General features: G+C 49.3%; 1 protein-coding gene across 5 annotated transcripts; it reads right to left on the bottom strand.

The window, feature by feature from the left end:
* Nucleotides 1-4,064: 4,064 nt before the first annotated feature.
* On the bottom strand, nucleotides 4,065-25,270 carry RMDN3 (regulator of microtubule dynamics 3). 5 transcript variants are annotated; one of them, XM_041402238.1, is made up of 13 exons: nucleotides 25,089-25,270; nucleotides 23,849-24,065; nucleotides 22,334-22,480; nucleotides 18,919-19,189; nucleotides 18,155-18,257; nucleotides 17,764-17,781; nucleotides 17,304-17,364; nucleotides 10,572-10,647; nucleotides 9,723-9,800; nucleotides 8,448-8,546; nucleotides 6,932-6,985; nucleotides 5,920-6,000; nucleotides 4,065-5,341 (listed from the first exon to the last, which is right to left on the bottom strand). In XM_041402238.1, the coding sequence occupies exons 1-13, from the start codon at nucleotides 25,231-25,233 to the stop codon at nucleotides 5,288-5,290; spliced, it is 1,404 nt and encodes a 467-aa protein (XP_041258172.1). In that variant the 5' UTR covers nucleotides 25,234-25,270; the 3' UTR covers nucleotides 4,065-5,287. The 5 variants fall into 5 exon arrangements, with proteins under 5 accessions (XP_041258172.1, XP_041258174.1, XP_041258175.1 ...); XM_041402240.1 differs by lacking the exon at nucleotides 6,932-6,985; XM_041402241.1 differs by lacking the exon at nucleotides 9,723-9,800.
* Nucleotides 25,271-26,174: the final 904 nt, after the last annotated feature.

Below are 26,174 nucleotides of genomic sequence, written 5' to 3'. Positions count from 1 at the left end.
GGGCATTTTTGGCACCCTGCTCCACCCAAGCCAGTCTCAGGTCACGGCAATGTCCTGCCTGGGATGGGAATGCCAAGTGCCAGCAAGGGAATTCCTATGCCAATGCAGCTCCTTCTTTTCTGCCAATGCTGCTTTACACACCAGCCCCTGGAATGTAAGGTCCTGCCTGGGATGGGAATGGCCCTTGCCAGCAAGGAAATTCCTATGCGAATTAGCAAATGTTGTGCTAATACTGCTTTAAGCACCAGTCTCTGGAACAGCTCTAGGGCAGAACTGGCTGCGATCTGACATGACAGCACAAAACTCTTCCCATAATCCTGATTTTCTGTTTTTTCCAGCATTTCCCTGATGGCCGTAAGGGTGCTTGTGGTGCTTGTGCCATGTCCCTTTCCAGGGAGAAAGGAGCAAGATGAGCCCTGAGGGTTCCCTTGGTCCAAGCCCCGAGTTCTTCTGGAGAGTGCCAGGGCTGGTCCCGCCGGCAGAGGGGCGTTTCCCGCAGGTGAGTGCTCACAGCCCAAAATCACGGCGGGGCTGAGCCCGGGGCTGCTGCTCAGGCCCGGAGCTGCACGGAGCCCTCGGGGACTCCTGCTGGCCGCCAGGAGCGTTCCCGGTGCTCCCTCCGTGTGTCCCAGCCGGCCGGGAGCCCCAGGGAGGGCCCGGCCCCTCAGTCCTGGGTGTCTGCAGGGGCGGAGCCGTGCCTCAGTGTCCTGCCCGCGGCAGGCAGCGTGCCCAGCACATCCCGGGCCGGGCGCTGGGATGGACACGGATCCAGGGCTGCCCGCGGCTCCTCGGCCAGGGGCTGCTCTGAACAGGCCCCGGAGATGCTGCAGCCCGGACAGAGCCCGCTGCCATCCCAAAAACAGCCCGAGGAACAGCTGGCATTGCCTGGGAGTGCCGGCACGCGGGGTTTGCAGAGGAGCTCCGACAGCAATTCCCGGTGCCGCCTCCGGGAGCTGCCACACGCCCACCGGGTGTGTCCCAGCCACCCCCAGTCCCTTCCCTGCCAGCCTGGGGACATCCTCCATCGGCAGCCTTAAAGCCAAGGAATTTCCCTCACAGAAATTCCATCCCAAGCAGTGCCCTCGGAGATGCCTTAAAATGAAAGGTTGGAGTTAGGTGAAGTTCTGTTTGGATGAAGTTTGGAGTTTTCAGGGAGCCAGCTGGAACTGCAGAACTGATGGGAAGCTTCCACAGGTGGGTCCCAGTGCAGGTGCCCTGAGGGCAGGGATGTGCCCAGAGGCGCTCCCGAGGCTCTGGAATGGGCTCGGCTGCTGCAGGGAGAGATGTCCTCCCCCGGGCACAGGGGCTGCCCCAGCACGGCCGGGAGCGCGCCCGGCACCGCCCTCTGCTGCTTCCAAACATCAGCTGGAGCCAGCTCGGGGTGCAGTCCCTGCATTCCAGGGAACTCTGTCCCGTGCCCCCAGGGACAGGGCTGGGGGTGAGTAACCAGCAAAGGGCTACAAACAGCAAATGCTCTGGAATATCAGCCTGTCCTCGTCCTGATCCCACTGAGCTTCCTTGGAACCTCTGCTGGCTCCTGGCACAGCTGCTGTTAAATATTCAACAGGCAGCTCTGTGTGGGAATATCCATGCTGCATGAGGCACTGTGAGGTCATTCCAGCAGGAATTCAGCAGGGAATTCAGGGCTACAGCTACAATTCATCTCAACAGCAAAGCTGAACCCCAAATCTGGGCACCACACAGGGAACAATCTTGGTGCTGCCCTGGCAGCCAAAGCCCCTGGGCTGGGAAATTTCAGCAGCCAAATGGATGGAATGATCTAAATGCCAGCAACCCCCAAAGGGATGATCCAAACACTTCCATTTGCTCCCAGAGTGTCCATTCTGTTCCCCACGGGTGCCCTGGTGACACCAGGGGGGTTCCTCTGCCCCAGTGCCTTTCTCCTGCCCCTCTCCAGCCTGAGGCCTCTTCTCCCTTCCCTGCCGGCTGCTGCCAAGGAAGGAGGACACAGCAAGTCCCGAGTTTATCTTTGAACAGTCCTTCCCTCACCTTGAAATTATCTGAGATTTTCCCTCCAAATTTTCCCTGTCTGTCCCCTTCTGATTTCCTCACTTTTTACAAGAAAGCATTCTTTCTCTACACTCAAGATTACCACAAGCTTTACTCCCATTATTTCCCTACCTGTCCACTCCCCATTTCCACATCAATATTTTCATTCCTTACCCTACAGATGCTTTCAGTTTTTACCCCCCAATAGTTTCCCTACCTGTCCATAACAGATTACCTCAGTTTACCCCATCAAGTGCATCCTCTCTGCTGCAGATCACCTCAGATTTTACCCCAGAAACTTTCCCTAACTCTCCACCTCTGAGTACCTCATTTTTACCTCAAAATATTCATTTTCTGCCATGGAGATTCCCTCAAGCTTTCTCCCCAGATCTACCCACCTGTCCACAGCAATTCCCTCAGTTTACCTCAGGATGCTCCTGCTCTCTCCTCCAGATTACCTCACAATTTACTCTGTCAGCTTTCCCTACCTGCCCAGTACTGATTACCTCCTTTCACCTCCAAATATCCATTGTTTCCTCTACAGATTAACTCAGATTTTGTTACCAAAATGTCCATCCTGTTTATACTAACTAGATTTCAAAACCAAAACCACACAGGTTATGTCTCTTATCCCCCAAATGTTCATTCTGTCCCCTGCAAATTATGTCAGATTATTTTTTCCCAAAACCCCTTATTGTTCTTACTTAATTACCTCAGGGTTTGCCACCCAAATTCTACCTAGTGTTTACTACTGATCACTTCAGTTCTACCTCAATGTGTTTATTCCATGCCCTACAGATCTTCCCAAGTTTTACCCCCAAAACTTCCTTGCCTACTCCCAGTAACTGCCTCAATTTTTCAGTGTTCACACTCCCCCTAGAGATTTAACCCCCAAAATCTTCCTTAACTGTCCACAACTTATTACCTCATTTTTACCTAAAAATATTAATTCTCAACCTTTAGATTATTTCAGGTTTTGCCCCCCAAAATTCCCTGTCCACTACTGATTCCCTCATTTTTCCTTCAATATTATTTGCTTTCTACCATGTAGCTTTTGTCAAGATTTACCCCCAAAATTTCCATGTGTATCTAATTTTTACTTCAAAATGTTCACTCTACAGATTATTCCATATAATTTTTAGAGATTAAGTTATCACAGAGGGAAGTAAAGGATAAATATTCCTGTAAGAGCCTCTGGGATCTGCTGGGCTGAATGGGGAAGGGGACATTCATTCCCTGCAGTGCAAATGCACAACAGCCTCCAGCACAAAGCACAGAGTGTCAGGTGGGGTCTGAAAGCACCACTTGGACAAACCCCATTGTCCTTCTTCCTTCCAGGGACTTCTGCAATCAAAGCCCAAAAGCTCTGCAGTCTGCTCTGGAACAAAAGGATACTCCCAGGGGTGAGGCCCATTCCCAGCAAACGCTCCCAACACGGCACAGAGGCACCACTGGAGCTCGTGCTGGGGCTGGGAAGGGCTGCCAGGAGGACACAGCCCCCAGGTGGGGTGGCAGTGGCAGTGACAGCAGCAAATTCCCACAGTCTGATGGCAGCACAGAGAGCCAAAGGCCAGCAGTGCCACGGGAGCTGCGGGTTTAATTCCGCTCCCTGCGCTGCCACATCCCGGCAGGAAATCCCCAGGGGACAGAAACTCTCAGGGTGCACAAAATGCAGCACCTGTGCCCCTGAGCCTGCTGAAACTCAGCGTGTGGGGCCAGCCCCAGGGAACACTGAGCTGCCCTGGACCAGCCCCACACCCTGCCCCAGTTCTCAGCTGCCCCTGCTCCCGGGGCTGCCCCACATTCCTGACAAGGAGCCCAAGGCACACCTGCACTGGCACCAGCACAGCCCCATCACTCCATCCAGGTCCTCCAAATCCTCCCAAACCTCCCCGTCTGTGCTTTGGCCAGTGCCTGCCCCGAGGCTGTCACCCAGCCCTGCAACATCCCGACCTGCAATCCAGAAGTTTTAATGCTGGAGTTTGCTGCACTTCTCCCCTTCAGTGTTATTTTCAGGAAGTAACAAACCACCACAGTGCAAGGGGAAAAAAAGGTCAATTAAGGAATGTTTTACTCACACACTCCTCACTTTACCCCTCACAGCCACCCCAGCATGAAACAGACATTCAGGAATTAGTGTTCAGTAGCTGCCACTGGAATTTTAAGGGATATCAATGAAGCCTTGATAAGTATGTGGGGCAGTCCACAACATGTTTTCCTTGCCCATCTGTGTCAGCATCCAGCACAATTCCCTGTTGCTGTTTGGTCCCCAGGAGCTGCAAGAGGAATGTCAGTCATCAGGAATGTCAGCTTCACCTCCTTGGTGTCGCCTCGTTAGTCCAGAAGATAATTAATGCGAAGAGAATTAATCTGGTCAGCGGCAGAAGATCATCACAGCCAAACATCCTCCTTGCCACAGGATATTCCCACCCCTGTGGCCTGTTCTCTGGTCAAGAACTACTTCCCAAACTCAGTCATTCCATCTAAACCACAGCAGCACAGTTTGGAGGGACAGAAGTTTTCAGCCTCGTGTGAAGGAAGACAGAACCACCACTGGGAGAAAATCCTGAAGTTTAAAATCCTATTCCTCACTTCTTTGACTAATGAACCTCTTAAAATCCAGTCTGGATTGTGCAGAAAAGTTCCTTGGTCCCACCTGGAAATTGATCTCCCCAAAACATCCACATAAGCCAATAAATAGTTATTACAACTCATTCCATTAATTACTATGGAAAAGACAATACAAATAAACTGGAGAAAGTTTGGCTCAACTTCTCCTCAGGAATGAATTGGGAGCTCACCAGCAAGGATTTCTGACAGGTAGAGAGTGTGATACAAAACATATATGTGCATATATATATATAATATATAAATAAATATATATATATATTTATACACACACATATAAAAATATATAATACATATTTATATCACAAAGTATCTATCTCACATATATCTGCCATATATATATATACACATATATATATTTATAACCAAAAATGTTTTTGTATCACAAACTCTACCTATAAACATTCCCACCTTTTTTTCAGGAATGTAACATTTTTAGGGATCCTAAAATCAAACACATGCAGTGCTCTGCAAAGGAAAATAAATCACAATTTTATCCCATTAATTCCAAGATGTTTTCCTGGATGTGCTGCTGGGTGTTTTCCTGTAAGCTCTTGTGGCTTATCCATGAAGTGTACTTGTAGTTGTCAGGATCATGAAATCCATTTGGAATTTTACTGTCTCTGTAATGGGATGAGTTTTTCCAAAATTATTCCTCACAGACTGAGCGCATCTCCTCAAGTTCCCTCTCGCTTTCTGCATCCTGGAAATGCCAGAAGGAAACAGATAAATGTACAGCTCGATTAAAACAAATAAAAAATAGCTTTTCCCTTCTTCTTCTCCAACCCCAAACTGGCTTTTAAGCATATTATGGAGTCCTGGAATGGTTTGGCTTGAAAAGGACCTTAAAGCCCATGCAGTTCCTGGGCAGGCACACCTTCCACTAGCCCAGGTTGCTCCAAGCCTTGGCCACTTCCAGGGATGGGGCAGCCACAGCTTCTCTGGCCAACCTGTGCCAGGGCCTCAGCACCCTCACAGGGAAGGATTTCCTCCTAATCCCTGATCCAAGCATCATCTCTTTCAGTTGGAGGCCATTCCCCCTTTTCCTGTCATTCCAGACCCTCGTAAATTGTCTCTCTCCCTTCTTTCCTGTCACTGGAAGGCCACAATTAGGGCACCACGAACTTCTTTATTCCAGGCTGAACAATCCCAATTCCCTCAGCCTTTCCTCAAGGCACAGGTGCTCCATCCCCCCAACCAGCCTGGATGCAGTGGCCCAGCTGGGATCTCAGGAGTGGAGCAGAGGTGCAGAGGCCATTTTTGCTCCCTGCTGAGCGTTACCTCTTTGGTGTAGCCGGGCAGCTCCGCGGCCAGGTCCATCCACAGCACCGCCGCCGAGGCGTTCCCCAGGTCCCTGTAGCACTGGCAAGGGAAATGGCCACGGCACAGGGGTTACATGGGGGAAAACAGGCAGCAAATGCAACGGGGCAGCTGCTAAAAACAGCTGGTTCTGCCTCTTCACCCTTTGCACTGGCATCTCCTGCAGTATCCCTCAGCCACAAGGCCTCAGAAGCACCACCAGATCTTGGAATACTAAATATATGCTCTTTCATGAAGGAGATTGGGTTTTGTCTGGACATTTTAAGGTGTCTCTGTGGTTTTCATCCTTTTCAAAGCTCTACTTTGATTTTCAGTTGCTGTTTCCCCTCTTCCTCACACAAAACCTCTCTCCTGGGAGCACATCACTCCCCAGTCTATTGAAAATGTAATAAATATTATCTACAGGAGTCTCAGGTCCCAAAATAGGTATGAAATATTCTCCATGTGACCAGCAGCTGAGGCACAGTGATCCCTCTGGGAACAGGAAGATTTTGGGTGCCCAGAGAGTCTTGGAGGTATTTGGAGACCATGAAATAGACTCAGGAAAAGGAAGTGGGTGCTAAAAACCCCTCAGCAAGAGGGCTCAAGACTCCCATGCTGGAAAGAGAAATCCTTTATCCTTTACTTCTCCCCATGATTCTCTGGTTTTATCACCACAGAAGTGGTGGTGGGGAAGGATTAAACCTCCAGCCCACAGCTGCCAAGCCACCACGCCTGCTTTGTACAGAATTTCATCTGTTAAAAACCAGGGATGCTCCACTGGGTGACTCAAAGGTAAAATCCCTGAACTTTAAAGCATCTGCATGAGGTGATTTGGTCTAAAAAGATGTAAAGGATAAAAGGAAATATTATCATCCTATAAAATTTTGCTCCTGCATGGAGTATTTTCCACCTAGTCAGCACTTTACAGCCAAAGGTGATTTTTAATACAAATATTTCTTATCCTCTGAACAAACAAGAAGTGAGTGGTTACCTTGGCAATGTAAACTCTTCCTGCTTTGGAAAACCCTGGGCTCAGCTCCTCGACCTACAGGAACAGAGGCAGGGTGTCACAGGGAAGAGCAGACTTTAGGATATGCAAGGACACAGTCAATTCTTACATCAGGCTCACTGCAGCTTTTAAAGGAAAAAAAATAGATGGCAGGAAGGAGAATCCTAATAAATACATAAAGCACCATGCCCCTGAAACCTTCAAGCAGTTGTTTGGAAAAGTTTGAAATGGAAGAGTCAGCCAGGCTTTAAGTGAAACATTCTGAGGGAGGAGCTGCCAGCTCCCAGACCCTGGAAGCACATCCCAGATGCATCCAGCACAGAGCAAGGAATCGCTGTGCAGCCTTAGAAAGGAAAACCAACCCCCCTAAAACGATTCCCAGCACTTTGGGCTGCAATTCTGACATCTGCAACATCCCATTCTTTTCTCTGGCCATTCTGGAATGGACACTTCTCACCAGCTTTCCTTCACCCAGGCCCCAGGCAGTGGGGAGGCACCAGGAGGGATCCAAGTGGCCCAGTGCCATCCCTGTGAGCTGTGCAGTCAGTGATGCCCTTGCTGTGAGCTGAGCAGTGGTGCAGTCAGTGGTGCAGTCAGTGATGCCCTTGGCTGAGAGCTGAGCAGTGGTGCAGTCAGTGGTGCAGTCAGTGATGCCCTTGGCTGAGAGCTGAGCAGTGGTGCAGTCAGTGGTGCAGTCAGTGATGCCCTTGGCTGAGAGCTGAGCAGTGGTGCAGTCAGTGGTGCAGTCAGTGATGCCCTTGGCTGAGAGCTGAGCAGTGGTGCAGTCAGTGGTGCAGTCAGTGATGCCCTTGGCTGAGAGCTGAGCAGTGGTGCAGTCAGTGGTGCAGTCAGTGATGCCCTTGGCTGAGAGCTGAGCAGTGGTGCAGTCAGTGGTGCAGTCAGTGATGCCCTTGGCTGAGAGCTGAGCAGTGGTGCAGTCAGTGGTGCAGTCAGTGATGCCCTTGGCTGAGAGCTGAGCAGTGGTGCAGTCAGTGGTGCAGTCAGTGATGCCCTTGGCTGAGAGCTGAGCAGTGGTGCAGTCAGTGGTGCAGTCAGTGATGCCCTTGGCTGAGAGCTGAGCAGTGGTGCAGTCAGTGGTGCAGTCAGTGATGCCCTTGGCTGAGAGCTGAGCAGTGGTGCAGTCAGTGGTGCAGTCAGTGATGCCCTTGGCTGAGAGCTGAGCAGTGGTGCAGTCAGTGGTGCAGTCAGTGATGCCCTTGGCTGAGAGCTGAGCAGTGGTGCAGTCAGTGGTGCAGTCAGTGATGCCCTTGGCTGAGAGCTGAGCAGTGGTGCAGTCAGTGGTGCAGTCAGTGATGCCCTTGGCTGAGAGCTGAGCAGTGGTGCAGTCAGTGGTGCAGTCAGTGATGCCCTTGGCTGAGAGCTGAGCAGTGGTGCAGTCAGTGGTGCAGTCAGTGATGCCCTTGGCTGAGAGCTGAGCAGTGGTGCAGTCAGTGGTGCAGTCAGTGATGCCCTCCCTGGCACATTCCCATTTCCTCACCCGCAGGAAGTTCTGGAGCGCGTCCTGCACCGTGGCCGTCAGGGGGGCCTCGAACAGCGCCGACATCGTCCTCTTCTCCAGCCAGCCCAGGTGGGCAACCTGCACAGACACAAGGGCAACGTGGCCCGTCCATCCGACACCAGCACGGGAACAAGGGCCTGCCCAGTCCCTGGGAGCTGCTCCTGCAGCAGGGAGGAGTCAAACCCCTCGGCAGTGTCGGAATATTCCCATGGAGTATCCAAGTCCGGCCACAGAATTCAACCCCATTTGCTTTCCCTTGTCCCAGGTCACTTTTCGCAGTTCCACACATCTGGGATTTGGATGGCCTCAAATCCCAACCTGCCATGGTGCAGGCACACCAGTCCCCAGCTGTGCTCTGCCATCTCCCAGCCTAAACCTTCCACAAGAACCTGTTCCCTCCACCCTGTGATTCCATGGGAGAGGCAGGCTGAAGCCTTCCCACCAGATAATCATGGGATCATTTAGGCTGGCAAAACCCTCCCAGCCCATGGAGGCCAACGTGTCCCCACGCTGTCACCCAGCCCAGAGCACTGAGTGCCACCTCCAGGCATTCCCTGAACACCTCCAGGGATGGGGGTTCCACCACCTCCCTCTGACAATACCCTGTTTGATCCTGTATAATTCCAACCATGCAGACTAGATGAAGCACAACCATACTCCTCCACCTGTGGTTTTATTCCACAGTTTCAGCAGCTCCAGGCTGAGCATGAAGGAAGGTTCTTTTTCCAGGAAAAGAGCCAGGAGCTCCCAGAAGTTCAGCTCAGGACTGCTCTGTAATTCCCACCCTCAATTATCCCAGTTACAATGTCTGCATTGTGGCTCCATTCCCAACAAAGTGCTTTCCAATGGAACAGCAGCAGTCACTGAAGACTTTTATTCCATTTTTAGGCTCTAAATCTGATTGAGAGCCTGGCATCTGCCTCCAAGCTTTTCCCTGTCAGGAAGCATAAAGCAGCTGGCAGGTGCTGCCAGTGCCTCCAATTCTGTGTGTGGCAGGGGGACACATGCAACACATCACACACCAACAGGGTGAGCAGAAGCCCCTCAGATGGCCTTGACCACATCCCTGTGTGCTCAGAGCACGGAAGGAAGGTTGTTTTTACCAAGCAAAGCACTGGGAACAGGAAAGGAGTTTGCAGCTGGGGGTTTTCCTGACCAGCCTTTGCCATTTCCCCTCCCATGCCAGCAGCAGTGACTAACACCCCAGGCTGGAGCTCTGAACCCTTCAGAGGGGCTGAGAATGAACTCTGTTACCTGGTAACACCACCTGCCCAGCAGATAGTAGAGCTGTGGGTCCTGTGGCTTCAGGGCAATGGCTTTTTCAATGTGTTCCTGTGGGAAAGCATCACCAGCACGTGTCACTTCTTTGTCAAAAGCAAGTAAAATACCCTCCAGAGCAGGGGGAGAAAGAGGAAAGGAAGGAATCCACAATTTAAGTGTCACAGACAGTAAAATGAGACTGGATTCAGTGAGCAAGGCAAAGCAGCATTTCTCCAGCCTCAGGGACAGGAATTGCTGCACACACACATACAAAGAAGCTGCCCTGCATTTTATTGCTGCTCCAGAGCTTTGCCATAACCTCACTGATCATGCCAAAGGCTGATGGGGAAACAGTAACCTGTGGCCTGTTCCATGCATATCCTTTTCCCCTGGAGCATCCACAAGGCATCATAACAACAGCAATAATACTAGGAATAAAAAAAAACCACGGGAATTTGAGGCAAATTAAATCCTCTTTGAGCAGAAACTGCTTCCTGGGAGGGTGCAGGTTGCTCACGGGCACATATTGCAGACAAGCTGGTGCTGTGTGTTGTCACCACACAATAATTCCATGTTTCAAGCTCTAAGTCTCATCCTTTACCTAAATTAATTTGCAAGATTTCTTTTCTTTTCTGCAATTACAGTGTGTAAAACTGCAGAGTCAGCCTGGTCACTCCCTAAAGGCACGGCTGGAATCAGTCTCCTCACCCCAAACCACCCACTCACGGCATCTCTGAAATCCACTGCTTCCCTAAGAAGTGGAGCCAATTTTCCCAATTTCCTGCCGCAGAAATGAGTGTTGTTTGATACTCACACAAAGGCCAGCACCTCCTGGCCACTCACCTTGAAAACATATCCAGCCTGGATGCGCTTGGGAATGCTCTCCTGCTCCGACACCTGCCCACAAAGGATGGCAAACCTGCATGGGGAGACACCTGCATGAGCCAGCTGGGACTGAATCCACATTGAATCCACATTTACCTGCTGTCCATGGCTGCACAAGGAAAATCTACAAGTGCCCAAAGCCAGGCTGGACAGAGCTTGGAGCAGCCTGGGATAGTGGAAGGTGGGCCTGCCCATGGCAGGGGTGGAAAAGCTTTAATGTTCCTTCCAACCCAAACCATCCCAAGATTCTGTGAAGCGCATTAAAGCTTCACACCTTAGTGGGGAAAACAAGGAATACAGCACATCCCCCACAGGAAGAGACACAAGCAGCAAAACTGTAGCACCCAGGGAGGAAGGAGCTGGAAGGAAGAGGCGGCCAGAGGGGTTGGGCGCGACACAAACTCACTGCACTGATGCCTAAAACCAGGAGCAGCACACTTGCACAGCTGGAATTGCTTCTCTGAGCAGGCAAAGCTGTGCCAGAACCCAGAGCAGGGCAGAGTGAAGTTGCTGCAGCAAGAGGCAGACTAAGAGCAGCTCTAAAGAACTAAGTGCACAGCCACCCCCTTACACAGCAGCAGCACACAGGGCTCTGCTCCCAGGGAAACACCTGGAACACCTACCTACATCCTGCAGCTGGCAAACAGAATGACACGTGCTCAGTGTTGAAAGTGCCAAGACATTTAGTTTAGTCCAGTAAGAGACCTTGAGCTGTGAGCCTGAGAAGCAAGGCCCCAGCAAAAGCAGTCACTGCACGAAATTCAAGATTAATTCCCTGTGGATTTGCACCCTCCCACCTCACCTCCCTGCACCACAGCGGATCAAATCCTCCCTCCCTGCATCACTTCCCAAGAAACAAGAGCTCAGAGAGCTCTCAAGTGGGACAGAACATGCAGATGGAAGTTTGGCCTCTCCTATCCTGCTTGGGTGAGAGCTCTGGGAGTGGAGGACATTTCCATCCCTGCTCTGAGCTTGGTTCAAGAAATATCAGGTGGAACAGAGAGACAAATCAATAACACGGCTAGTTCTTGCAAAAAATAAAGCTGAAAAGCAGAAAGATGCAAATAAAAATCCCCGTCCCTACACCCACACCCCAGTGCTGCCACAGATCCCGGTATCCCAAAGCATCCTTTGGGATGATTAACCACAGCAGATGTGCAGGAATCTGTCAGGAGACCTTTAAATCTCCAATTACACTTTCCTCAGAGTCACAAAATCCCACAAATCCCCTCACACCTCACTGCTCCATTTCCAGTGTGTAACTTACAGCACAAAGTCACGATTTCTCAACAATTTAGCATTTTGCCTTAAATCTCCTCCTTTATTACCTTTCTTGTGGAAAAGCTCTTGGATCAGCTCTAAAATTCTTAATTTTCGTGGTAAAGGTAAGGATTATCAAATCAGTGGGTTATGGGACATAACATCTTTTCCTGCCAGCTGGAAAAAAATCTTTCCCTGCTGCTGGGGCTCCACAGCCCCACTCTGTTGCGTGCAGATGATGGAGTAAGTGTTTTTAGGATCTTCTCCAGTTTGTTTCCCAACAAACACCAGCCTGAACTAAACATCCCTAACCACAACATGACAGGGGTTGAGAAATACAAGCCAATAAAAAGCTTATTTTCTAAGATCATGAGATAAAATACTCCTAGACAATAAATCACACAGTTGTCTCATGCCAAATATAAATTCCAGGGTTTTTTTTAACAGCCTGGTGAAATGTTGATGAAAAACCCATAAAAGCAGCAATAAATTAAACTTCAGTCATATTTTAGTGCCATGAAATAAATTAAAAAAAATAAATATATGGGAAGAGACACCCAGGAAAGATAATTCTTCCCAACCCAGCTTTGCTGATCCCAGGTTCTGGACTGTGGGGGATTTTCACACCCACAACTCTGCACTTCTGGGATTTTAGGCTCTCCTTTCTGCTGTTCTCTCCCCTGCTTGCTCAGCTGGGCAGGATGGAGTCATTTATTCCAGCTCATTCCATGGGATGCCTCGGGATGAGCATCACCAGAGCACTGTGGAGGTGCAGGAGGGCTGAGCAGCAGCACCAGGAGAGAAAAAAATAATGATGATGGGGGTTTTCATCCCCTGCAACCAGTGGGTGCCCTGTGCATTACTGCTCAGATCCATCCAGAGCTTTCCTTAAGATATCCCTTGATTAATTAGCAGCCAGAGCTCCCATTAAGCTGCTGACACACCACTTCCCTCAGGAATCTCAGCTCAGGATTTCCCCATTTATTAGAAAATAAACTCTGTGAAAGCAGGAACCCCCAGCTGAGAGAGCCTGATCTTCCAGCTTAAATCTCCAGGATTTAAGGAGTTTTTGGGTTCTGCACTCTGACTTCCCTGGAAGCAGGACTCTGCTATGGAATACAGAGCCTCCAGCACTTCCCCTCCACAGTCAGGGAGCTCTGCTAGCCCAAAGACAGCTCTTAGCTCTTTCAACCACCTCATAGAGAGTTTTCCCAGTATTTTGTGAGCATTCCCAGTTTTTTACCTTCCTATGCACTGGGTAGATGTATGTGAGTCCCTGCACTTGAGTAAGGGGACAGGGAATTAGCAGGCAGGTCTTTAGACTGCAACAACCAAAAATTAAAATAAGAATTTATTTGGGAATTAGTGTTTTGGGAGAGACAGCAGAATTCCCAGTGACTCCACCTGAAATTAATGACCAGCTGATCCTGAAGAGATTGGGGAAAACAACTTTGGCTCTTCCAAGGAGAGACAAGATGGAAGGAAAAAGTGGGGAAGGCTGATGTTCCCTGCTCCTTACAGCCCACAAACACCAATATGGGAGCGCTCCCGTACTCTGGATGTTCACGTTTCTGAGTTCACCTTCCAGGGCAGACAAATCAGGGGGCTGCCCTCAGACAGCTCTAATTCCATGTTATTTTCCCTCCACTACATTCTGAACTAACACCTATTGCTACAGCTGCTCCTGCTCCATACCACGCTGACAGCAGATTCCCTGTTTAATCTGCCTGCAGAACAGAAAATGCTCGGTTCATAAATCCAGACTCTGGCTCAGAATTGGCCAGATTTGGGCAGTGACGCAGCAGGAGTGAAATCCTGAAGCACTGCCAGGTGTTAAATCAAAGCCATCTCCCAGGAACATCCGGAATGCTGTGACTTTTCAAAAATCCAGGATCTGCCCACGGCCAGCCAGATGTACCCACGGAACTGAAAAGGGCTGGTGATCAAGATGTTCCACCAGACTCTCCAGAAGAAAGGGCACATTCTGGAGACTCAGCCAAACCAATCCCACTTCTCCATAACACACAGGACAACCCCAAGGGGGCTGGAGCTTATTATTCCTCCCACAGCGAGGGCTTTCAGCAGGCAGTGCTTCATTTCCAGGGCTAAATGTCCAACTCCAGCTCCTGACACAGCACCTGCACCATTTTCCTCAGGTTTCTCTGAAATCCCTCTGGTTGCACTTCCAGTATTACTTTTAGCAAGAGGAATGGAAGCCAAGGCAAATCCACAGCTCGCTCTCCTTTCCTGATCCCTAAAGCTGCTGCCTCGAGCTTGCAGCTGTGCTGCAAAGACCCACAGGGAATGGGCTGGGAATTCCAGAAGGCCACAGTTGTTTCTCAATTAATTTCTGACAGGTCTGTGCAGCCACTGATGCTCCATCCATCCATCCATCCATCCATCCATCCATCCATCCATCCATCCATCCATCCAAGCAAAACCACACTTGGGAACTTGCTCTGTCCTACTCAAGAGCTGAAATGAGCTCATGGAGAAATCAGTTTAAATGGACAAAAGTTCCACCTGCTCAGGGAGCTTTGACAACCAAAGCAGAGGCAACTCTGGTGTCTAAACCCAAGGTAAGAACCAGGTAATTGTAAGTCAGGAGCAGAGAGGCTCTAGGATCATTCCCTGTGAATCCCTCCCCTCCCACACACAGATCCCATCTGAAGGCACTAAATGCATTTAGTGCCCAACACAACTGCCACGTTTCCCAAGGGAACATCCCAAGGGCAGCAGGGGCAGAGATCAGCCCCCTGCACAAGGCTGGCTTGTCTGTGCAGCCCTGACCAAACTCCTGCTCCATCCTGCCCGAGATGGCTCCCTTGGGACCAGCTGGCTTCCAACACAGCAGCTACAAGGAGAGCTTTGTCCCACACCCCACGGCCAGAGCAGAGCCATGAAAGCCTCTCCTTTGTGCTTGGGCAGATCCCAAAGCCAGGCCAGACACAGCCCCACACACTTACTGCTCTCCCTGGCACTCCTGAGAAACCACTTTTCCTCCTGCTGTCAAATCCTTCCAGCCCTGAAAGGAGCTGTAGCCAGCACTGATTCCCCAGCAGAAATCCTTCCCTTCCCCACTTATTTTCTTTCTTTGTTTCTTTAAAATGTCAGCGATGACTGAACAACAACGAGGCACTGAGGGGAGAAATCTTTCCTTGCAATGGTAACTATAGGCAAAGTACCTCTTGCCTTCCCCAGCACCTCAAAAACTGGGAATGATGTGGGCAGCAGGAGGAAATAACAAGCACAAAAGACAATGAATAAGCACCAAAAACCAGCACAATTTCATCTGAAGGAATCCACAAACTTTCAAGAGGCAACTGATAAAAGAGAAAATCAACATCAAATGATGCTCACACACAGAGAAAAAACTCAGCCCAGGAGACCTGCACCATCAGGCTTCACACAGCCCGTGTGGAGAGGCAGCTAAATAACTGGGAATAGTTCTGTTAAAGTGGGAAAGAGAAAGATGCTGGTGTGTGCTGCTGTGTGTAGAAGGAAGAATGCAAAGGACCATCACACCAGCACAAAGCCATGCCACTCTCCCAGCTTGTGTCCTGCACTGAATCCATCCACTTTTTGTCTGAAAAACTGTAAGAGGGAGAAGAATATTGGAAAGACAACATGGGTGGTGAGAGATAATAAATTATTCCCCTGTGACAGAAGATAATAAAGGATTCTTCAGCAAGGAAATTAGTCACTAGAGAGAAATATGACAGAACAAAACTGTAATTTAAATAAATGTGAACAAAGCTCTCTGATCACTTCCCCCAAGAGCTGGGACATCAAATCCACCCCAAAAAGGCTTTAAAACCTCTGCTGCTTTTTCTCCCCAGGGTAAATTCAATTACCATAAAGAAAGACTGCAATTAAGTCAGCTTGTGACCACTTCAGAGCTGGGAAGGGAATAATTTCCTGTTCTATTCGTGGCAGAAAATAGTAATTTGTGTGCTGATAAAGGGAGTTACATATTCATTCCCAAGAAATCCCACACCTCCCACATGCTGCTCTGCTGCTTCCTTCCCCCAGCTGCCCTGGAGAACTGGAAGCAAGATGTAGCTGTGCAGGAAGGAGCCTTACCCCTGTTTGGGAAAGGGGTCTGAGGGGCCAAGAATTGTCAAAATTCCAAAACTTGGAATTCCAAGGCAAAACTGTCAATATTTGGACATGGGAGTGGAACCTGGCTTTGTAAAACACAAATTCTAAGATTCACTCTGGCAACTAAACCCCATTCATTCAAAGATGTTAAGCCAGCAGACAAGAGCCCAGCACCATGATCTGCTGGAGATTTTCCTGCTCCCAAATTCCTGCTTCCAATCAAAGCTTTAATTGAGAGCAGTAATTCATTACCAACAGATGAAACACAGTTTAAGATGATAAAGGCATTTATTCAGATGCCAGTAGTTCAAAAGAATCCTTCAAGCAAATTTACTCATTGCAAGAGCACAGATCTTGTTTGGCAAAGACACTCAGCAACCTCTTTTCCCAATAATTTTCATTAAAGAAGAAAAAAAAATCCCTTTTATTCTAATTGAAGTGCTGTCAATCCTTCAGTGCAACTGCTGACAAACACCATTCACAGAGGAATTCACCAGAGCAACAGAAAAGCACATTCCCTTATCTCCAAGTACCTGTGCCACTCCACAAACTCTCTTTTGGAGTAATTTTTACAAAGGACATTTAAAAATCCCCCACACGAGCTGGAAGCACAGCCTGCTCCTCCAGGCTGCTGAAGGGAGCCAGGTCCTGCCCCCTCTCCTGCCTCCTCCCTGAAACCCTGGGCAGAAATGTTGGTCACCACTGCCTGGCTGAACTGCAGATCACCTCTTCTTTTAGCATGGAACAAATACATAAAATATCTGTGTTTAAATAAAAAAGAGCCACGTGCTGCTGTGTCCCTTCATGTCCAAGCCAAGGGCCCTGCAGGGTGATGAGAGCAGAGCCAGCAGTGGCAGAAAACACTTCCAGGAGACTCTAAAAGCCTGTCTGATGAGAGTGATGGATTTCCTTCCTCCAGAACTCAGTGGAAAATAGGGAATTTGGCACAGCACCAAGCCCACACTCCCAGACCTGGCTGATGGAGTCAAACACATCCCCTCTTGCCTCAAAAGCAGCTCCACCTGGGAGCTTTTCCTCCAGAACTCTTCAGACAGAAATTCATAATTAAGTTCTGCAAGATACCCCAGATTTATTCCTACCATCACAACCAAACCTACTGTCTGTCGAGTTATTCCCTACACCAAGTAAGCAAAGCTGTTAAAAATGGCTTTTTATGGAAAAACACCACCAGTGTGGCACAGTGCAAGCAACAGCAAAGAAGTTTGTAGGGGGTTTGTATTTTTTTTTTTTTAACTGCAGCTCAGCTCACAAAATCCTCCAGGTCCTTTTCCTATGCTACTTAAAAACAAGAAGTAAAAAGTCACTTACCACTGGTGGCACTCAGCACTTTGATCCCATTTGTGTAAGGCAAGTTCCAGCTCTTCCTTCCCTGGAACAAAAAAGTAGTCAGAGGTAAGAAATTCAGTTGCTTTCTCTCCCAGTTTCTTTCTCTCAGGCTGTCAGAGCAACAGAACAGCATAAAAGTCATATATTTGTCAATTTGATAATGCATTTGGCTTGGAAACATCCCATCATTTTATCTTCTGGCACGTTCAAAAAGCTGAAAACTAAGCAACTATTGATGGCTAAAAGAACAATATAAAACTCAGAATTCCATGTTTAAATGGCTGCACTGATTCCTAGAAAAAGAGTAATTACATTAGCTACAGTATTAACTAACTTTATTTTGTTTTGTGCATAATAAACAAGACAGAAATTATTTAGATTAGTATCTTTTATTGCACATCATAACTGTAATAGAGATTATTTTTTTCCTATTGTGACTCACCTAAAATCTTGCAGACACCTTTGAGGTGGTAAGGAACAAAGAGGGAATGAAGTTAAAGCGAATTTAAAAATAGGTATTGTTTTCATATCTGCACGTGCTGGGACAGAGAAAATCCAGTGTGCTACATCAAAGCTTGTTTATTTTATATTTATGGTTTATTTTAGTATCACAGAGAAACGGATGACAGCTTTGAGAAACAACTTTCCCAGCTCCAAGTACACTATTTAGACTCCTTCAGAAAGCTCAATTTTTAAACACAAAAAAAACCCCCATTTAAAACGCTGCTTCCCACCCCTCCTAAAAACCAAATTCTCGGGAAAACCAGTGAACCCACGGCCCTGCTGGCAGGTGGAGGGGCTGTGCAGCCGAGTGGCAGCAGGGAACTCCTTACCCCCCGTGGCATAGGACCTCCTCTCGTCCTTGTCCTCCGTCAGCTCCCACATGTCGCAGTGCGCCCGCGCCAGGCGCCACAGGAACTCGCGCTGCCCCGCGTACTGCAGGGAACACAAACAGCCCCCAGGGCCCGCCTCAGCGCTGCCACAGGGGTTTGTCTAAGCCTTAAAACGCCCCAATCCCAAAGGAAGAACACACCTCACAGGCAGGGTGAGTTTGGAGCTCAGCGCTGCAGAGGTGTTCCCTGTGCTGGGAACTGTAGGGGCACCTCCAGTGCTGTGCCCAGCTCTGGGCTTCTCAAGTCAGGAAAGGCAGTGAGGGAGGGGATGGGGCATGTCCAGGGAAGGGAACAGAGCTGGGGGGACGCAGCCTGGAGAAAAGGAGGCTCAGGAGGGACCTTTTCCCTCTCTACAACTTCCTGACATGAAGGGGCAGTCAGGGGGAACTGGGCTCTGCTCCCAAGGAACAAGGGATAGGACAAGAGGAAATGGCCTCAAATTGTGCCAGGGCAGGTTCAGGCTGGACACCAGAAGGAATTTCTTCCTGGAAAGGGTGGTCAGGCAACGGAAGGGGCTGCCCAGGGAGGTGGTAGAGTCCCCATCTCTGGAGGTGTCCAAGGAATGACTGGACATGGCACTCAGTGCTCTGCGCTGGGTGACAAGGTTGGGATCAGTTCCAGGTTGGACTCTGAGCGAAGAAATCCCTCCTGACATCCAAGCTGACCCTCCCCCGGTGCTGGAAAATACGACAAGGCACCTATACCGCCAGCTTGTTGTTGAGGAGCAGCTGGAAGCCCTCTCTCCTGTCCTGCTCATCCCCGCTGTGCAGGCGGTCAGCCTGCTCCAGGAGCTGGCCCAGCCCCTCGTCCAGCGAGGCCTCCAGCAGCAGGGGGCTCTCATCCTCGGGGGCCAGCTCCAGGGAGTCCCTGCGCATGGTCCTCACGGTGTCACAGCTCACTTCGTCCTCGCTCTCCCGCTCCGACTCCCGCTCCGACTCCCGCTCGTAGTCGGACTCGGCGTTGGCCGTGGTGTAACTTTGGGGGAAACAAACATCACCAAAGCAGTTTGAGGAGCTGTTCCTCGGGAGAAGAACGCTATCTCAGCTTACCCCGGAGAAAACTGCACAACCCGAGTGTCCCACACAACCTCATTTCTCGTATCACCCTCAGAAAGATGAAGGGTGAAGGGTGACAACCTTTGAGCAACCTGCCCTATGGAAGGTGTCCCTGCCCAGGGCAGGGGTGGCACTGGATGAGCTTTAAGGTCCCTTCCCACCCAAACCATTCCAGTATTCTAACTGTCCCCACCTCCCCTGCACACCCTGCCAGCTCCTCCTAACCCCAGTGATCTTGTAACGCTCAGATCAGAGCTCCTGAGAATGGAGAAAATTAAGCTCACCCAGCACTGAAGCTGGGAATTTAAAAATTTAAATTTAAACCAGGGTTACACAGTGGTACCACAGCAGGAGGGAGTCTACTTACAGAGCTGATTCCTTTTCAAACAAGACTATCTGTCTTGTCTGGAAAGGAATCCAATTCTCACTTTCACCTGCAAGCTTTTAACTACAGAACAGGCACAAATCAGCCAGTCACTTCAAAATGTGCACTTGAACACAGGGAATTTGTTGATTTAAGTCAGTAACTGCCCAAGAGAACTTCAGCAGCTCTGCTGGATCCGAGTTCCCTGCACTCTGGGGCACTGGGTACCTCCAGCTGTGCTTCCCTCTGTCCTGGCTGATTGCTCCTCCCAGGGACAGCCCTGAGGCCCTGCCTTTGTCTGGGGACACAGATATGTGACCACAGCCCCTATCTGAAGGAGGCAGTGACAGGGCTTTGCCCACACACAGATAACAAGACACATTTGGCTATCAAAGCTTCCTGAGAACCAGCCCTAATTCTCAGGAATTCCCTTCTCTGCTCCTTCACTGCAGCCTCCAACCCTCACCCAGACTTTCAAAACCCCACCATGCTGTCCTGAAACATTTTAAGGTGAGAAATAAAGCACCAGCCTCACACTGCAAAGGCAGGAAAGCAAGGATGCCATGCTGGAGATGACACTGAATTAATGGATAACCAACACAAGGTAGATGACACTGGCATGGCTCTGCCTCAGATTAAAACCCTCACTTATTTACATTTCTTAATATTAATGGCATTATTAGTTCTCTAGACCACCTCATTTCTAGGAATTAAACACAAACTCCTCAAATTCCCTGACTTCCCCATCCTAAGCCCCACACTTTACTGGCAGCTGCCAAGATTTCAGCCCTTCAGCTCAAAATCCAGCCGTGTTTTCTGCCAGACAGCCCCTACAAGATTCTGCCAGCTCAAAAAGACAAGGAAGCCCAAAGTTTTCAGGGAGATATGGGGATTTAGGTGTTATCAGCCTGTCTTCCTCAGTTTACAATGATGGAAAGCTCTGGAATGCTTTAATATGGCAATCCTGAAGGAAAACAGAACCCGTGGGAAGAGGAGGTGAAGAATCCCAAAACCCAAAGCCACACAGGGAAATTAAGCAGCACAACCCCCCTGAAAAATCTTGGGAGATTTTTGAGAATTGTGTCTGAAATTGGAGAAGCTGCTCATGCCCACATGGTTCACAAAATGAAGCTGAAATTGGGGGTTCCACTGAAAGAATTCAGCAAGGAACACCCAGCTGAAATCCATCTGTTGGCAACAGGCTCATCCTCCTCCCAGTGCATGTTCCAAAACGTCAATAAATTTTTCCAAAATTTGCATTTCCTACCCTGAAAATGTTACTTTTCAAGCACTTTTATAACACTGCGCACTACAGGCACTGGTCCTGGCCTGACTGCTATTTTTACACCTCTCTGTGTAGCACCAAAGTGAGGAATACCTGGGATTCCAGTTTTACATCAGGTGAGAGCTGCTAATCCACCGATCCCCACACTGGTGATTACAGCTAATTCCAGATGTTAATTAAAAGGTGAGGACTCCACCAACCACCACTGGATTCCCAATAAATTAATGAGGTTTTGCAGTGAAATACACCCCTGTCCCCTCAGGATGTGCCTTTTCTGTAACCCTGAATTCTTGGCCTCTGTCACAACTCACACTTTTCCATGATCTGAGAACAGCCAGGGCTGGGATGTGTGGCCAAAATCCTCTTTTCCAGCACTTTTAAACAAACCCTTGCCCTCTGGTGACTCAGTGCATCTGCTGTTACCCAAACACCCAAGCCCTGCCTTCAGAACCAACTCCACAGCTCCAAAATGTGTTCTGCAGCCTCGTTACCTATTACACCACCATGAATCACTCCCTCCCTAATTTCCCTCTCATCCCAACACCCACTTGAGCTGAATGAAGTTCTACAACCCCAATGAGATCACCCTCACCAGCTCTAGTTATTAGAGACAAACAGGAGCTTAAGGCAGTCCCAGATCCCTGTCCTTTGTCCTGGCAGGACAAATCCCCGCTGAAATGCCAGCTGGCACCAGCCCTCAGGCCATTTGGCTGCCCAAATTCCCCCACTGCTCTAAAAATGAAATACTCCCACTGCTCTAAAATCCCTCTTTAAATGATATTTCATCCCAACTGCTCTGGGAAAATGTATATAGCAGCACCAGCTGTTTTGGGACACACTTCCATACCCCAAAAGCTACAGAAGTGGTCAGATTCAGGCACAAGGGAGCAGCATTTCCTCAGAAAATCAGCACTCAGAGGTGCAGGAGAACTTTTTACCTGTCCAACAGGAATAAACCTGCAGCTCTACTGGCATTTTTAATGATGTTCTTACACCACACAGAACTTTCTGTCGTGTGCAGGGCCAGGAGCTGGGCTTGGATCATCCTCCTGGGTCCCTTTCACCTCAGGATGTTTGCTGATCTGATGATTTGATCATTTTAATATAATAGAAAATATATTGTCTGGAAATTTGATTTCCAAACTCTCTTACACTCCATTGCCAGGCTGGACTCGTACTTCCCTTCCTTCAGCAAGGTTCCTTAATCAAATTGTTTTTTTAAAACCCCTCAATTTTTTTTTTCCTTTCTCTTAAAGGATCATTTCAGGTCTCTCAGTCTGGCCCTGGCAGTAACACACTGTAACAAAAGCAAATTAAAACAGGCTGTAGGGGAAGCAAATTCCCTTCTTTATCTTCCAAACTGCCCAGATGTGGCACCAAATCCCCTAAAACATCTGTCCCAGTGCTCTGCTTACCCCCCTTCACTCTCTCCATCATCTGTGTTGAGTTTCCCTGAGCTGGCTGTGAAATAAATGGAGCTGGAGCCTGTGGAGTCACTTCTCTCCCTGGAGAAGGGGAACTTCCTCCGGCGAGCCACGCGCTGGGTTTCCTCCAGGTGGGTCCTGGAGGGAAAGAAAAAGGAAGAGAAATAAATATTTGGCAGTGAAATGTCTGCTATTCCCCTTCTCCTCTCCAGCAGCCTTCAGACAATTCCCTTTCTAAGCACAGAATTCACCAGGTGGCTCACTCCTGTTTGTACAAACTCAAATGGAGCTGATGTTGTGTTCTGTATGATATATAATATATATTATACAATACAATGTATCTAATATAATGTATTAGGTGTTATTTTATATCATATATAATAGATACACACAATTAGATAATAGATATAATGTATTATATATATAAAATTACAGTTATATAATATGTCACATCATGTAATGTATTGCTACATTATGTATTATGTATTAATGTATTATTATTGTGTTGTTATATTATGTCATATATAATGTATATATGACATAATGTATATATTATACATTATTATATATTATTGTACATAATATATAATGTATATATTATATAACTATATTATATATAGTTATATAATATATTTTACATATATGTATAATGATATAATATATAATATAATGTATCTAATATAATTTATTAGATATGTTGGATTATATATTACATATGCTATATTATGTTATATACAATGAATAGTATATAATTATATAATATATAATGTGTAATATATAATGATCGTTATACAATATAATTATATAATATATAATGTATAATATATAATGATCGTTATATAATATAATTATATAATATATAATGTAAAATATATAATGATCGTTATATAATATAATTATATAATATATAATGTACAATATATAATGATCGTTATATAATATATATCATATAATAGAATGAATTATTATATTATTATATTATGTATTACATATTAATGTATTCACATATAATACATAATATATACTGTCTATTACATAATATATAATATGCATATTATACAACAATATGTATAAGTTATATAATATATATTTTACGTATAATACATAATAATATAATATGCAATATATAATGGTTTATATTACATATATATAATTTTATATAATATGTAACATATAACATAATCTATCTGCAGGTAAAGCAAATCCCTCTCCATGGACAGCCCACAGCCAACCCTTACGGAATCCATCCAGCCCCTGCAAAAGGAACTGGAGTGAAGAGGGGAAATTTAGGTTGGCTACAGGGACTGGAACTTTCCCTGTGAGGGTGGTGCAGCACTGGAATGGATTTCCCAGGGAAGCTGTGGCTGCCCCATCCCCTGGGAGTGCTCCAGGCCAGGCTGGACGGGCTTGGAGCAGCCTGGGCCGCTGGAAGGTGGGCGGGAGGGCTCCGAGGTCCCTCCCAGCTCTGGGATGCAGCGGCTGTGTCCCAGGAGAGAGGGGCAGTACCTGATTTCCCCCACGATCCCCGCGGCCAGGTCCTGCAGGCTGCTCCGCAGCTCCTCCACCTCCTTCCTCAGCTCGGCCACATTGCTCACCACGAAGTCCAGGCGCTCCAGCAGCTCCAGCTGCTCCTCCTGCCTCAGCAGGGGGCTGGGCACGGCTCCATCTCCATCTCCCGCCGCCGGGAGCAGCGCCCGGGGCACCGGCACGGGCACGGCCTGGCCTGCAGCACAGCACAGCACAGTCAGATCCCAGCGGGAAAGGATTCCGGGGGGAGGGGAACGTGCACGGCTCCGCTGGCAGGGGACAGGAGGCTTGCTGTGGATGGGGACAGAGGGGAGCAGCAGCTCTGCTGCAGGGAAAGGCTGGGACAGATGGGATTGTTCAGCCTGGAAAAGCCAAGGCTCTGCAGTGACCCAACTGGCCCTTGAAGGAGCCTGAAGGAAAAATGGAAAAGCAGCTCTTTGCAAGGGCCTGGAGTGACAGGACAAAGGGGAGTAACTCCAAACTAGAAAAGAGGAGATTTAGAAGGGATACTGGAAGGAATCTTTCCCTGTGAGGGTGCTGAGGCCCTGGCACAGGCTGCCCAGGGAAGCTGTGGCTGCCCCTGGATCCCTGGAAGTGTCCCAGGCCAGGCTGGCTGGGGTTTGGAGCAGCCTGGCATAGTGGAAGGTGTCCCTGCCCATGGCAGGGGGTGGCACTGGATGGGCTTTAATGCCCCTTCCCACCAAACCACTCCAGGACCCCATTATCCTGTGATCACTGTAAAAACACGGTTTCATTTTCTGTTCCCAAAGTTTTGCACAGATGTGGATGACATTCAGGAAGTTCAGGGTTCCGAACCAGCACTTCTAAAAGCGCAACCCCCCAAAGCTCACTTCCCCCTATCCCGGCCCCATTTCCCCCTATTCCAGCCCTGCTCCCCCATTCAATCCCTATTCTCCCCTACTCCAGCCCCATTCTTCCTTTCCCAGCCCCATTTCCCGCATTACAACCCCACTCCTCCCGTTTCTACCCCATTCTTCCAACTCCAAGTGCGTTTTCCACCCTTCGTATTCCAACCCCACTCGTGTCTATTCGAACCCCATTCCATCTCCTCCATTCCAGCTCCTGCCTCCCTATCCCATTTGCCCATTCCAGCCCCATTCCCTCTATTCCAACCCCAGCTCCAGCCACGTTCCTCTCTATCCCAACCCCATTCCCCGCATCCCGACCCGGCTTCCCCGCCGCTCGACCCCGCTCGTACCGCGGCACGGCGGCCCCGCCGCCTCCTTGGAGCGGCGGCGCATGACCCAGATCACGCCGAGGCAGAGGCCGGCGCCCGCCGCCAGCCCCAGCGCCATCCCCAGCCGGGGCCCGGCCCGGGCCGGCTCCGCCACCGGCACCACCATGGCCGCTCGGGCCGCGCGGCACCGCCCGCGGCGCGGCGCGATGGCGTCACGGAGAGGCGACTACGGGGTGGGGGGGGAAGGGAGGGGTGGTCTAGGGGCGCGTGACGTCATGGGCGCGCGGGGCGGCGAGGCCACGCCCACGGCGGCGCGCGCGTGAGGTGGCACCGCCACAGGGACGGGGACGCGGAGCCGGAGCTGGAGCCGGGCCGCCCTCCGCCGGTGTCACCGCCGGCCCCCAGGCCCTGGATCCGCGGGATGGCCCGGGAAAAAACCCCCAAGGCCGCCGGCTGTCCCCTGCTGCCACCTCGGCAGCTGTCCCGCCGGGGTGACAGCACCTCGGCCCGCCTGGGCAGGGGACAGGCCAGGTGCCCTCACACAGCCCCACGCTCTGCGGGCGCTCCCCCCGCTGGGTTTGGGGTTCAGCTTCCAGCAGTGAGGGACAACCGTGCCCCAAAAAATGGGAATTTGGGGTGCCCAGATCTGGGAAGCTGAGCGGGACCGGGTTATTGCAGTGAGGGAGCTGGGCACGGGGATTGTGGGCACAGAGCCAGCGGGTTTTGGGATGAGACAATGGATTTGAGGTGGAATAGGCCAAGGAGACAGGAATGGCCAAACAATCATCCCAAGCATGTGGGGCTGGAATTCTCCCTTCTACAGGAAATGTGGTGGGATCCCCCAGGAAGAATTCATTTATCCCAGAATCATTGAAACTAAAAATACCTTTTTCTGGAAGAGCAAAGGATTCCTTAGGGAAAGGTGCCACTCAGGAGAGGGAAAACCCTCTGTGTGTGCTCCCTGCTCCTGGGGGTTTGGGTGACAGCAGGATTTGGGCAGAGCCAAAGAACCTTCTGCTTCCCTTCATCTGAATTATTGGGAGCAATTCCGAGCCAGCCCAGTGCAAGCAGAGCTGGGAGCAGCCAGCTGGGAGCCACAGGGTGATA

This window comes from Onychostruthus taczanowskii, unplaced genomic scaffold, assembly GCF_017590055.1.
Source record: "Onychostruthus taczanowskii isolate IOZ18803 unplaced genomic scaffold, ASM1759005v1 scaffold195, whole genome shotgun sequence".
NCBI classification, from domain to species: domain Eukaryota; kingdom Metazoa; phylum Chordata; class Aves; order Passeriformes; family Passeridae; genus Onychostruthus; species Onychostruthus taczanowskii.
Note: the sequence above shows the minus strand (reverse complement) of the source record. Positions and strands in the feature narration are given on the sequence as shown.